Source organism: Pantherophis guttatus, chromosome 1, assembly GCF_059756535.1.
Source record: "Pantherophis guttatus breed Tessera chromosome 1, ASM5975653v1, whole genome shotgun sequence".
Taxonomy (NCBI): Eukaryota; Metazoa; Chordata; class Lepidosauria; order Squamata; family Colubridae; genus Pantherophis; species Pantherophis guttatus.
In genome coordinates, this window is record NC_142063.1 from 224,054,701 (window position 1) to 224,068,267 (window position 13,567).

Here is a 13,567-nt window from a genome sequence, read left to right on the forward strand (position 1 = left end):
TTTAGGACCTCTTCCCAGAGCACGATACCATAGTCTCTTGAGACTGAAGGATGCCAATGTAATGTGGGCGTGGCTTGGTGGGTGTTGTGTAGCTTGGTGGGCGTGGCAGGGGAAGGATATTGCAAAATCCCCATTCCCTCCCCACTCCTGGGGGAAGGATATTGCAAAATCTCCATTCCCACCCCACTCTGGGCCCAGCCAGAGGTGGTATTTGCCGGTTCTCTGAACTGCTCAAAATTTCCGCTACTGATTCTCCAGAACCTGTCAGACCCTGCTCGATTTCACCCCTGGCACAACAGCAGATTTTTATAAGAGGGAGCCTGTCCGGGGTGAAGTGCGTATATGCCGATTCTAGGGGGGGACTTATTTGAGGAAGATTATTAATTTTAGTTGATTAAGTTTCAGCTTGACTGTCAATTATCTAGTGGAGACACCGATTCTCAGAACTATCACATCTATCAGATTCTATTAATGTTTTAAGGGAAGATGGAAAGAGTATCGGATATAAAACTTCTCATAATGCGAGGTGGGGGGGAAGAGGGGCGGGGAAATACCCCTTCCCTGCTTGTTCTTTCGGGTTAACTCTCCCAAGCCCAAACCTTTTTTTTTCCTGCTTTATGTGGGGCGCCAAGGGGGCAGGAGGGTTACACGAGGGAGCCACCGTCATGCCCCTTCCTTGTCCTGTGGAGGAAAAATGGTGGGCTGGTGGCAACAAGCGCGTCCGTAAGAATCCCACGCGGCTCCTGCTTCGAGTTGGCTGGAAATAACCAAAACTGCAACGCGATACAAAAACCCGGCGAGCCCAACATCTCTCCCCGCCCCCCCCCCCGCCCCCCCGTTTAAGCCTTCAGCTCCAGGTCAGCCGGGGTCGCGCGTGAAATAGACCGGGGCGCTCGTGCTTTGGCTGGAACGATGCGCCCAGGGACAAGAAGAGCCCAGGAACACGCAAGCGGCGCGGGAAAAGCCCTTGCCCGTTTCACGTAAGCCGGAGGACGAGGCGGACGCTCAGTCATTTGTGCTCCGGACCCTCTTTGACCGTCACCTGCTCTTGCAAGTGCGCGAGGGGAGGGGCGACTCCGGGTCGGGAGCGGCTCTTCGGCGTCCAGCTTGGGGCGCCCGCTCTCGTCACTGCAGCTGCTGACCGGGCAAGCGCCGTGCAGCGGGCAGACGCGCCAGGCGACGACGGCTGCACGGCTTGCTATGGCCCAGGCCAAGGTCGGCAACGCCAAAAACACCGGAGGAGGAGGAGGAGGAGGCGGCGAGGCAACCCAGCAAGCGGGCGCGGGTCAGCAGTCCCGAGGTCGCTTCTTCCGCTCCACCTCCATGGCGGACCGCTCCAGCCGCTTGCTTGAGTGTCTGGACCAGCTGGAGCGGAGGTAAGGCTGGACGGGCCGGCCGAGGGGCAGCGCCCTCGGCTCATCGCAGGAGCGTCTGTGTGAGAAAACCGCAGCGTTCGTCAATCACCTCCCCTTCCTCGCCCTCCCTCCTTCCTTCCTCGGAGCGATTTGCTGTGGAGGTTTTGCAAACTGCTTCCTCGCGTGGGGGAGGGGGGGAACCTTTAAAAAGCCTTTAAAAATGCGCCTGTATTAATTGGATTGCTTCGATGCTCCGTATCTCCGTCTGGGCTCTGGACCATTTTGGAGATGATTTTTTTCCCGTTTGATAAATGGAGGAGGAGGAGGAGGCTCCCCGACGTGCCTTTTCTTGCTTTTAGTTGTACTTGTCAGGCCTGGGTTCAGGATGACGCGAGGTTTTTGAGCTCGGAGAAAATGTTAATGGTCCTAAATACACTGCTCAAAAAAATAAAGGGAACACAAGCAGAAGACATCCGAGATCTGAATGAATGAAATAGCCTTATTAAATACTTTGTTCGTTACATAGAGTAGTTTTGTGTTCCCTTTAGTTGTTTGAACAGTGTATAAACTACTGTATGTAAAGAAGAAAGTATTTAATAAGGCTATTTCATTCATTCAGATCTCGGATGTCTTCTGCTTGTGTTCCCTTTATTTTTTTGAGCAGTAAAGTATTAATCTTCCGGGTGCTTTTGAAATGGGAGGAGTGGTGGTGGTTTCTCAGCCTCTTTGGACTTTAGCCATGTAGAAATCCTTCCTCCTTTGGAAGGCTGTAGCCTTTCCAAGTAGGGAGGTGGGACGAATTGCCTCCAGAGAATTGCTTTTCTATCATTTATATACATTATTCTGAATGGATGAGGAGAGTTTTGGATCTGTTCAGTTGAAGAAGAAGGAAAAAAAAGCAAAGTTCTCCTGCTTAAGAGCTGGTAGAACATATGGGAGTTGAGATTAGAAATGGCAGGTTTAATCCTACGCCCTCCCTCCTGCAGACGGAATTAACATTAGATAAGAATTTCTATTTACTACTTCCAAATGTGTGTTCTTATGTCTTTATGCATGTTCGGGTCTCTGAATTAGATCAGAACATAAAACATTTCATATACTGGCTTCCCAGTGTAGCTTTCAGGGATCTGTAGTCACTGATGCTCATTCTGGTGCATTCCACTGTAGGTGTATGGATTAGCAAACCAGCATGCCAGTTTCCTATAATGTTGGGAGACAAGATTGGAGCACAGTACTTTCTATTGTAAACTAATCTCAGGTAGGGGAGATCCAGATCCCATCAAAAATAAAGCCAATCCAACAGTGATTGGCTGAGTTTGCATATTTATAACATTGGGCTACAAACCATGGTTCACTAATCAGTAAGGCTAGTTGTACACAACATCTAAAACCAAACCACATTACAAACCACATTACATAGCATGATATTGCCCCAAATTTTTAATTTCAGGCTCTTTTTCATAATTTCAACAGACTCGTTACTTAAATGACTAAATTCCCATTGTTTAGCATTTAATTACTTCTTTACACTTGCCATAGATATTTGCTTAGTGTTAAAACAAGATAGATATTCTGAAAAATTCACTCTTTGCCAAAAGACATATGTAAAGGAATCAAATAACTATAATTTGGAACACTACCTTTCCTGAATATGATAGTTGCGGCACAGATAAGAAGTTTTAGACATATTGCATTTCTTAATCTAACAAAAGCATTTCAGATTTTTTTTTAAAAAATTTTTTTATTAAACAGTTTTTAAAAGTTTTTAACAGTTTTCCTCTTTGAACATTTCTGCATCAGTATACATCCACTATATATCCATTTTCCCCCTTACATCTATATCTCTATACATGTGGTTCCATTATCTTTTATACATATTAACATATTAATATACTAATTTATAAACATATATGTTTTGTCATATTTTCAGATTTCAGATTTTTTAATGAACACCACAAAGATGTTTTGGTGTGCTTGTGATGGTATGAATTAATTTTCACAGGAAAATTAATTTATTACTGCAATTCACACACTTTTCAGGGGGGGGGAAAGTGAATAAAAATTGTTTAAATAATTTCATCAAAAGTTTCATATTAATTTTTAACAACTGAAACTTGAATATAAGGTGCTCATTTAGTGTTAAATATTCTGTATTTTACATTTTTTCCCTATATTTTCTGCATTAATTATGTACTGGTAGTAAATCATGTACTTTGTGGCTTTAATTAAATTACATTTAAAGAAGTTATTGATTCATTTTTTATTTTAGTTGAATAGTACATGACTACTCAGAAGTGAGATCCGCTGACTACATAGCTGGAGTCACAATTATGGATATCATGCTGTATATCATGCTAAGCCTTCATACCTCAATATATGCAAACCAGAACAATGGGGTTTACTTTTAGGCTATAATGCTATACATAGCTAAGATTATCCAGAAGGCTATTATTTGCAGAATTAAACAATACATTTTCTAAATGAATATATCACATTTTTTATGGTTAGGTTCTCAAATTCTAAAAAAAAAAAAAAAATTCTCTCCTAGCACTGCTGTGTTACGAATTTTATATATATATGCATCACTCTATAATTTCTGCCTCTCTAGTAAAACATATTTTAAACTATGTCAAATGAATTGAAAATCTTCTGTCATGTTTATTTTGGAATGGCAATTTCACACAAGTAAATTATTGACTATTGAACAAGTGTTTAATGTGCCCTACCATAGCTACAGTGATAATACATCACCTTAATTTTTCTGCATTTGTTCAAGAATGAAGAAAAAATTTTGTTCAGGAAAGTGGTCCAGCTTTGTGAGTGAAGTATAACAGGTGCTATGATAGAAGAGACCTATATATAGTTACAAACGAGGAAGGATTCGGAAGGCCCAGCTGTCATTCCAGAAAGCATATGAGATTTGGCCACCTTTTTTGTTGGCAAGATTGTATTTACTTTTTAGGTTTAGTGAGATTTAATTTTAATTTTACTGAGATTTACTCTTTGCTAGATCTGTGTAGAACTTCAGCTCAGTGGACTACAAAGTGGAGTTTAGGAATTCATATGGTGCTATTCCATTCTTGCTTGATTATACCAATTCAGATATCGGTTCTTCCCCATCCTAGGGCTTGAATCACACAATCCATATGTCTTAGCATTCAAATTCAGGTTTGCATTTTGTATGATTAGGATAATCTGGCTGCAGCAATTCTGCAAATTGACAGAAATCATTAGTCAGGTGAGATAATAAATTGATGGCAAGGCTATAGGATTCTGATTGCAGATATATTCCAGAATGTCAAAGAAAACTAGTTTTATCTCTGACATGGCAATTTTCTGCATACAGACACTTCTGTATGAAAGATCATCCAATATTGTGAGTCTGCCTGCTATCTAGTTATGAACATCCTGTACACACAGCTGGGTATTAAAGAAGCTCAGCATCTTTTTCAAACACTCAGTTATTTGAACATGTAACTGCTATTTCTAGAATATCTAATTTTAGCATGCTTGGTGGACACAAAGTTGGAAAAAGCTGCTTTCTTTAAAAAACAAAATGAAATTATTTATAGGTTGTTTCAGATATAAAACTCCAACAATGTAAAGTGACGCTCTTCCTTCACTGTAATAGGACCAGAATCTGTTATTTACTTGAGTTTATATGCCACTCAGCTCAACAAAGCTCAATGCTATTTATCAAAGGAAATCCATTCATCTATCTATATCTCCATCTATTCATCCACCTACCCATCCACTCACTTATTTAAACAATTTACAAGCTGAACAATAGCAAAGCAGCAGAACTTGAATGAATAGTCACAAATCCCAAATCTGTAAATGGAAGGTCAAGTTTATCACCAAATTCAAGACAATAAAATAGCCTAATTTCAAGAGGAATGCTAAAGGGAGGGGGGAAACAGCGACCAAGAAAGTTCATCCCAATAATTGTGGATGGCCTTTCATAAGAGAAGGGACTCATATGCAGCCCAACCTGCATATGGGAGAGCCGAGGTGGCGCAGTAGTTAGAGTGCTGTACTGGAGCTACTTCAGCTGACTGCTAGATCAGCAGATCAAATCTCACTGGCTCAAGGTTGACTCAGCCTTCCATCCTTCTGAGGTGGGTAAAATGAGGACCCAGATTGTTGGGGGCAATATGCTATTTAGTATACTGTCGATTGTTGTAAGCCGCCCAGAGTCCTCGGAGAGTGGGCGGCATAGAAATATGATTAATAAAATAAATAAATAAAATAAACCTTCCTTACCTGAAAGGTAACCAGTATAGCTTTTGGAAAACTTCCTAACATTATCTAAATGTCTGCATTCTGGGTCAGCTAATTATTCTGGGTAACAGTCATCCAATATTGCTGAGCCAGGTAAAAATTCTTGAGATACATCATTATTTCAAGGGATATGGAACAGGTTTAGACTGCTGTCTATTGATGCTCCTTAGTTTACTGTTTTTCTTTTCCTTGTTAAATCGAGAAGGGCTGATTGCAGAAGGGCATATGTGAAAACTAGACTTTTTAGATTTATTTGAAATGATATGTGAGAAATAGACTTTTCTTGATACTTGTTTTTTTTCCTTTAATAATGCTGGAATTCCCTCTCCTTTCCTGCCGTTGTGCAAATACAGTTGGGACAAGGGATAAGAAAAAAGATATTTTGCAGTTCTTGCACATAAGACCAAGCCAGAATTTTAATATCCGCCTTCTCATTTTGGCGAATAGGAAATATTGACTTGCTATATAGAAACTCTTCATTGTAGCAAGAATATAGTATGTTAATTTAATTTTATAAATAAGTAATAGATGAAGGCGGGTTGGGAAATATGACATAGGTATAAGGATATTTGTAAACTCTCTTTTAAATTGGTAATTTTTTTCTCTTCCCAGAGTTGAAGCTTTGCGTGATGCAGCAGCTTCAATGGAACAAGAAAAAGAAACTCTTCTGGAAATGATCCATAATATACAGAACAGCCAGGATATGAGGAATATTAGTGAAGGTAATACCCCAAACTGCTTTGTGAATGCATATTTGGAGTGTCTGATGAATACACATAAGGGGATTTTTTAGTGTCTTTAATAGTAGATAGACTTATATGGGTAGTCCTCGACTTACGATGATAATGGAGCCCAAAATTTCCATTGCTAAGCAAAACATTTAAGTGAGTTGTGCTCCATTTTATGACCTTTTTTCCTCAGATTTTAAGCAAATAAATGCAATTGCTTAATGAGTCATGTGGTTGTTAACTGAATATGGCTTCCCCCATTGACTTTGCTTGTCGGAAGCCAACTGGGAAGGTTAAAAATGGTGATCACATGATCCTAGGACAGGGCAATTGTCATAAATACATGTCAGTTGCCAAGTGCCCAAATTTTGATCACATCACCATGTAGCTGCTGCAACAGTTGTAAGCCTGAAAACTGGTTATAAGTCACTTTTTCATTGTAACTTCAAATAGTCACTAAATGAATGGTTGTAAGTCGAGGGCTTCCTGTACTAAGTGATAATTTCCTAATATATTACAACTGACTGGATTCAATGACGATAATAAGATGAAACAAATCAAACCATGCTATTTTAGTGTGCTCTGTTAATCTAGCCAGTGTTTTTTCTATGGTAAACTGCTAATACTGATCAAGTCAAAATCTCTGTTAAGTATTATCAACCCCATTACAATCGTTGTATTCCATCCTTCCATGGATTGTAGCAAAAATATGACACAGTAATTCTTAATTTACCTTGACTCTTCTGACCTTGCCGGTTAATTGGTGTTATGTAAAACTTTAAAACCAGCATTTTTAATTTCAAAATATAGGTGAAAGAGAAGAACTTAATCTGACTGTCAAGCGCCTTATGGGCCGAACCATCACAGTTGAGGTTTCAGTAGAAACCATACGAAATCCTCAGCAGCAGGAATCCCTGTTGCGGGCTACCCAGATGATTGATGAAATAGTCAATAAGCTCTTGGATGATTTGGAAGACTCAAAGAGCCGGTTAATATCACTTTATGGCGCTTGTACATCTGAGACACCATCAGGACCTGTTGATCAAAAATTTCAGTCTGTTGTAATTGGATGTGCCATAGAAGATCAGAAGAAAATTAAGAGACGGGTAGAGACTTTGCTTAGAAATATAGACAACTCTGAAAAGTCCATCATGCTTCTAGAAAACCAAAGAACAACTTCAAGGGAACCATGCAACAATGGAAAAGATTAAAAGCTTTTGATTCCCATTATGAAAAAGTAAATGTTTTCTTAAAATATACAAAAGCAAAGAAATGCTGCCATTTTAAAAAATATCATGCATGGTCTTGTTAATACAGGTTACATGCCCAGAAACTGAAGGGAGTTTATATACCTCTTGTACAAATCCTGAGGCATTCAGAAACAAAGATGGAAGAAGATAGTTCTGGGAAAAAAAACCCTTACATTCCTCTGAGGGGAAAATATGTCTGCTTCCATTAAAAAAAAAACAACCCACAAACCAACGAACTCTAAAGCGTCTGCATAAAGCACATCCTGTGGCAACTACAAATGTTAGGCACTGTAGAAGCACATAAACACATGAAGGTTCTGTACTTTTTATCCTATGCTTTTGTTCCTTTCAACAGGCTGGCTAGAATGTTCTGCCTTCCATGCCTTCCTGTTCATAGAATACATCTTTAAAGGGCTTGGTACAGTGAAATACGTAACTAATGCCTTATTTGAGAGAATGTAGGCATTTCATATCCAAAGGATAACTCTTTTCGTAAATGGTATCCCATTTATTCCTTTTAGTACCATATTGATTTTAGGCCTTAGTATCCAGTTAATCCCTAGAGATAATTTAGCAATATCTGTTTTGTTCTTGAAACAATTAATCTATCATAGACAATTCAATTAGATTGTATTCCGCTTTAGTGAATAAATCTGTTTAAGAAAGATGATAAGGTGGAAAAAATGCTATAGTAAATGCAAACAAAATTTATATGTACTTCCTTGTTACTGAATATTAAGAAATAAAATAAATCATGCTCCATGCATTAAATTTTAGTATATTTTGAGTATGCAACTTACATATACATCGATCTCTAAATCCTGTTCAATATGAGAATGCCTTAGCTATGTTTAAAGTGTGCTCCTATTACCTTATCTGCTCAAAAACATAGTGTATTTAACATTTCATACAAATGTCTATATCTATTACGTTTCCTCTTTCAACTTCTCACAGTATCTCAAATCTCCTTGAAAAATTGTACAGGAACGATAAGTGAAAATTGCTCAGATTTTACATCTGTGAAAGATGTTACTTAATAGTTAAAGCTTGGAATATATAATTTCATTCCACATGTGTCATAATGTATAAGCAAGAAAAAGAGCAGTACAGTATTGCCAGAAAAGCATGGTATAGGAAAATGTTCAATCACTCGGCCAAATTGTCCATACAAATCTTAGATATTGTGCATGTTGAACTATTAGCTAGGACTCTGCATTGCTTTGGATTTTAAACAGTTTACAGACCTAATTGTGCTGTTGCATGATAAATCTAATAATACAGACACAATTGAGCCCAAAATTTATGTTGCAAAGTGACACATTTGTTGAGTTTTTCCCCATTTTACATTTTTCTTGCTACATTTGTTAAGTGAATTACTGCAGTTGTTAAATTAGTAACACGGTTATTAAGTGAATCTGGTTTCTCCATTGACTTTGCTTATCAGAAGGTTGCCAAAGTTGATCATATGACCCCTGGACACTGCAACCATCATAAATGTGAGTCAGTTGTCAAGCATCCGAATGTAAATCACATGACCATGGGGATGCTGTGTGAAAAATGGTCATAAATAACTTTTTTCAGTGCCATTGTAACTTGGAACAGTCACTAAGCAAGCTGTTGTAAGTCGAGGACTACCTGTATTTCCAAAGATTTAAAATACAAATTGAAATCTTTCAAAATATAGTTGGAGATTTTGTAAAATAATGTATTGGGATATGTTGGTTTGTAATTTTGCATTATTTAGTAATACACATTCCAAGAGATAAGTTGGTAATTTTGTTATAGGTTTCTAATTAGAGGACTGGAAACCGAGTGGTGTGAGGGCATGTGAAACAAACAAAATGTTCCCCCCTGCCCTTCCCAGGGGTTTAAAAATCAATAAATAAAGTCACCTGAGCCATAATACCTTTAGAAGGCCAAGGAATATTGATAAAGCTGAGAAGTGAGCATAGGCTCGGTGCCAAGCCAGGATGAGATAACACTAATAAATGTAACTTTCAAAGACAGTTATGTTTGAAAATTAGTGTAGTTTTGCCTTTTCAATAAAAAGTTAATCCACTCCACCACTAATCTCGCTAAATATGGTAGACTGTTAAATCCAATCATGTTCTGTCAATTATCTTGCAGTAGTGATCCTAATTTCCAGTGAGCTATCTATCCTAATTTACATAGAGGTAGTCCTCATTTAGACTGGTACAATTGATGAAATTTTACCACTAATCCCTACATTTATGACCTCTGCAGGTCTGTAAAGCAAAAGAAAGCTGAAGATAAGCACAATGTCAAAGTTCCGACAGATGCCCTAATTAAATCATGAGCCTCAAGCCAAGCTTCAAAAGCTCTGACCCCACATAATTTACGGCCCAGACTTGACCCTGTTTCCCGCCCTCCCCCCAGGGTGTGTCATCAGTCACATTCATCAACAGAGCAATTTTGTGGGTTGTAGAGATCAATCTCCTCCGGCTGCTGTGGGTAACCCTGGGAGACAGCCTTGAGAGAGATGTCTGGAATGTGCTTTTGTTTTTGGCTGCTGTGCTGCTTTGCCGTTTTCCCAACCCCCTTGCCTATGGCAACTCAAGAGCAGGACAGGGACGCTTTGTGAGTTGACATACAGTCTCATTTAATAGACCACTTTGGGTTTTTTTTGTTTTTTTTTGCTTTAATTTATATGCCGCCCTTCTCCGGAGACTCAGGGTGGCTTATAATGCGTTAAGCAATAGCCTTCATACTTTTGTATATTTATACAAAGTCAGCTTATTGCTCCCACAATCTGGGTCCTCATTTTACTATCTTTGAAAGAATGGAAGGCTAAGTCAACCTTGAGCCTGGTGAGATTTGAACTTGCAGTAATTGCAAGTTTAACAATTAAGTTCCTGGTATCAACTGTTGTAAATAAGGACTACCTGTAATTCTGTAGAGAAGGGTCGTATCTTTACCTACTTTTAGATTTGCATCTGCTTCCTCAGGTATAACAAACAGTTGTGCTTCAAGAGAATTGTGTGATGATCTCTACTTTAACTTTTAAGGAAATTTGAAGCAATCATACATAAAAGCACCCTATGAAGAGAGAATGAGGAAATTAGAAATAACCAAGAAAAAATTAATATGGGGTAACATTTTTTAAGTCCCTTAAAAGGCTGTCTGACAATACAAGGTTTAGAATAATGCTTTAAACTTAAAGCAAAAAGCAAAACCTTATTAACATTGGGGACAACTTGTGATCAGTGGTAAGACCTTAACTCTGCTTTACCAGTAGAGTTCAGTAATGGAGCCAATAACAGTTATTTCATTTGGGTTTTGCACTGACCAAGATATAGGATTTGAAAGCTTTAATGGCTCCTTAAAGGAACAAGGCAAAACACACTGAGAAATTTTTTAATTAATTTATCAAATTTCTGAATAAATTCAACCAGAGTTTGTTCATTTGCTATAATGTATTTATTTTAAAGTATCTGGCTAATTCGTGAAATATTTGGAGCAACTAGTCATAAGGTTTAACTATTAATAAAAGGAATATTTTTCCTAAATTAATTTTTCAAAAACAATCTATCACAGTTAAGCAATATTTGAGTATCTAAAAGATATATGTGGCTATTAATTGGGATACAAGGTGGTTAAATGATTCTGGATTTTCAGTATCATACGTATAAGAAGTAACAATTGGAACAGTTTATTTGCTCCTTTGATAATAGGGTGTCTAGCAAATTAAGTCTTGCCTCAGAAATCGGTTTGATAAAGGTCTTCATTTTTTTTCTTCTGTTCAATAGCATCCAATTCTCTCAGACTGCTTTGTATAAATTCCTGCAGTTTTCTTGTCAAGGTTCTTCAAGATGTGGTTTGCCATTGTCTCCTAGGGCTGAGAAAAAATGGTTGGCCCAAAACTAACCTTGCTGGCTTTGAATTCAAGCTAGGATTAGAATTCATGGTCTCCCAGTTTCTAGCTTGACACCTTAAGCCAGTGATAGTTAACTTTTTCGGCACCGAGTGCTGAAACCGGAGCGTGCACATGCCAGAGCGCCAGAACCCGGAAGAGATCAGCCAGCTGGTGTGCATGCACTTGGCGGCTAGCTGCTCTTTCAGGTTCTGTTGTGCGCATGCGTGCCAGACAGCTGGTCTGGCACACATGAGCGCTGGACAACTGCTCTCTTTCAGGTTCCGGTACGCCCATACATGCGCCGGAACCCAGAAGAGAGCAGCTGGCCTGTGTGCATGCATGTGACGGAACCCGGAAAAGCAGCTGGCAACAGCGTGCGTGCCCACAGAGAGGGCTCTGTGCGCCACCTCTGGATCGCGTGCCATAGGTTCACCATCATGGCCTTAAGTGCTACACAAAACCGGCTTCAATGTTTTCATTATACATCTTCAAAAGGATTAAAAGGTACTAAACATGGATGATGTTTGTTTGGTACCAGATCAAGTTCTAAAGATTGACTAGTTTTAACAACTTTTCTGCATCACTTCAGTTTTTTAGAATCCTGTTTTTGGCACTCACATAATATTTAATACATTGTGATCTGATAAATGCAGAATGTTTTGATACCTGTATGGATTTATACAACTCCCTTAACTATAAAAGCATTTTAATGTCTAAATGGGTGCTAATGAGCATCATGTAATACCACAGATTGATATTAGCAAGATATTAGCCGAGGTGGCGCAGTGGTTAGAGTGCAGTACTGCAGACTACTTCAGCTGACTGCTAGCTGCATTTTGGCAGTTCAAATCTCACAGGCTCAAGATTGACTCACCCTTCCATCCTTCTGAGATGGGTAAAATAAGGACCCAGAATATTGGGGGTAATATGCTGACTCTGTAAACTGCTTAGAGAGGGTTGTAAAAGCACTATGAAGTGGTATATAAGTCTAAGTGCTATTGCTATTACTTTAAGAAAATATATGGTAATTTACTTGTTTCTGTCAGTATGCAATGGAGAGCCTCCCATTCCATAAGCCAAAAGTAGTTGCCCAATGTATCCCAACCATCCAATGAGCCCCATCCCAACCTCTACAGTAGTCCTCGATTTAGAGCCATTCGTTTAGTGACATTCAAAGTTACAACGGCACTGAAAAAAAGTGATGACCGTTGCAGCATCTCCATGGTCACATGACCAAAATTCAGACACTTGGCAACTGGTTTATATTTATTATGGTTGCAGTGTCCTGGGGTCATGTGATTATCTTCTGCAACCTTCTGACAAGGAAAATCATTGGGGAAGCCAGATTCACTTAACCATAACTTAACCCAGTGATTCAGTTAACAACTGTAGCAAGAAAGGTCGTAAAATGGAGCAAAACTCACTTAACTGTCTTGTTTAGCAACATTCATTTCGGGCTCAATTGTGGTCATAAGTTGAAGACTACCTGTATTTGAGTTCGTCCCACCCCACCTCTTAATGACAAACTATATTCCGAAGGAGAAAAAAACATTTAGGGTTTGCTATCGCTTTGCTGAGAGCGGAATGGGACAACTTGCCGCAGTCAACTTGCTGCAAGTTGCTGTGGCACAACTTGCCACAGCCAATTTTATGCGAGACAATTTAACAATTCAATTTAATTATTTAAAATAAATAAAAAAAATATTTAATTTTTGTCATTTACATTTCATTCTGTCCCTCCTTTCGCATGCTTTCTTTAATGATTCCATTCCACCATGTCTTTGATATTAGTGTAACTCTTGTCCCGCAGCAAGTTATCCTGCAGCAAGGTGGCCATGGGCGAGATGTCCCGTGGACGAGGTGAGTTGGCCGCGGTGAATTATCAGGGGAAAGGCAAAGTCTATTTAAGTTGGATCACTGGAACATGAATGGGTAAGGTCTACATTCCATCTTCACCCATGGTTTGAGGCTGCATATATACTTGGGCATAGTCAAGATGGCAATCATGTATTACAAACCTTGATTTTGCTATTATTAACAACCCAAAAAAGTAAAATCAGAGTCTTATTCACAAATATA

General features: G+C 39.0%; 1 protein-coding gene across 1 annotated transcript; it reads left to right on the forward strand.

Annotated features, from left to right (window-relative positions):
* Positions 1-864: 864 nt before the first annotated feature.
* Positions 865-8,385, forward strand: BAG2 (BAG cochaperone 2). The gene is made up of 3 exons (XM_034436690.3): positions 865-1,376; positions 6,249-6,358; positions 7,175-8,385. Exons 1-3 carry the CDS (start codon positions 1,201-1,203, stop codon positions 7,573-7,575), a joined length of 687 nt encoding a protein of 228 aa, XP_034292581.1. The 5' UTR covers positions 865-1,200; the 3' UTR covers positions 7,576-8,385.
* The last annotated feature ends 5,182 nt before the right edge of the window (positions 8,386-13,567 follow it).

Excerpts from the sequence above, each read along its gene's own strand:
- BAG2 (XM_034436690.3), top strand. The coding sequence starts at position 1,201 with ATGGCCCAGGCCAAGGTCGGCAACGCCAAAAACACCGGAGGAGGAGGA. Across the intron at positions 1,377-6,248 it reads CTGGACCAGCTGGAGCGGAG|AGTTGAAGCTTTGCGTGATG; the intron begins GTAAGGCTGGAC and ends TTCTCTTCCCAG. Across the intron at positions 6,359-7,174 it reads TATGAGGAATATTAGTGAAG|GTGAAAGAGAAGAACTTAAT; the intron begins GTAATACCCCAA and ends TTCAAAATATAG.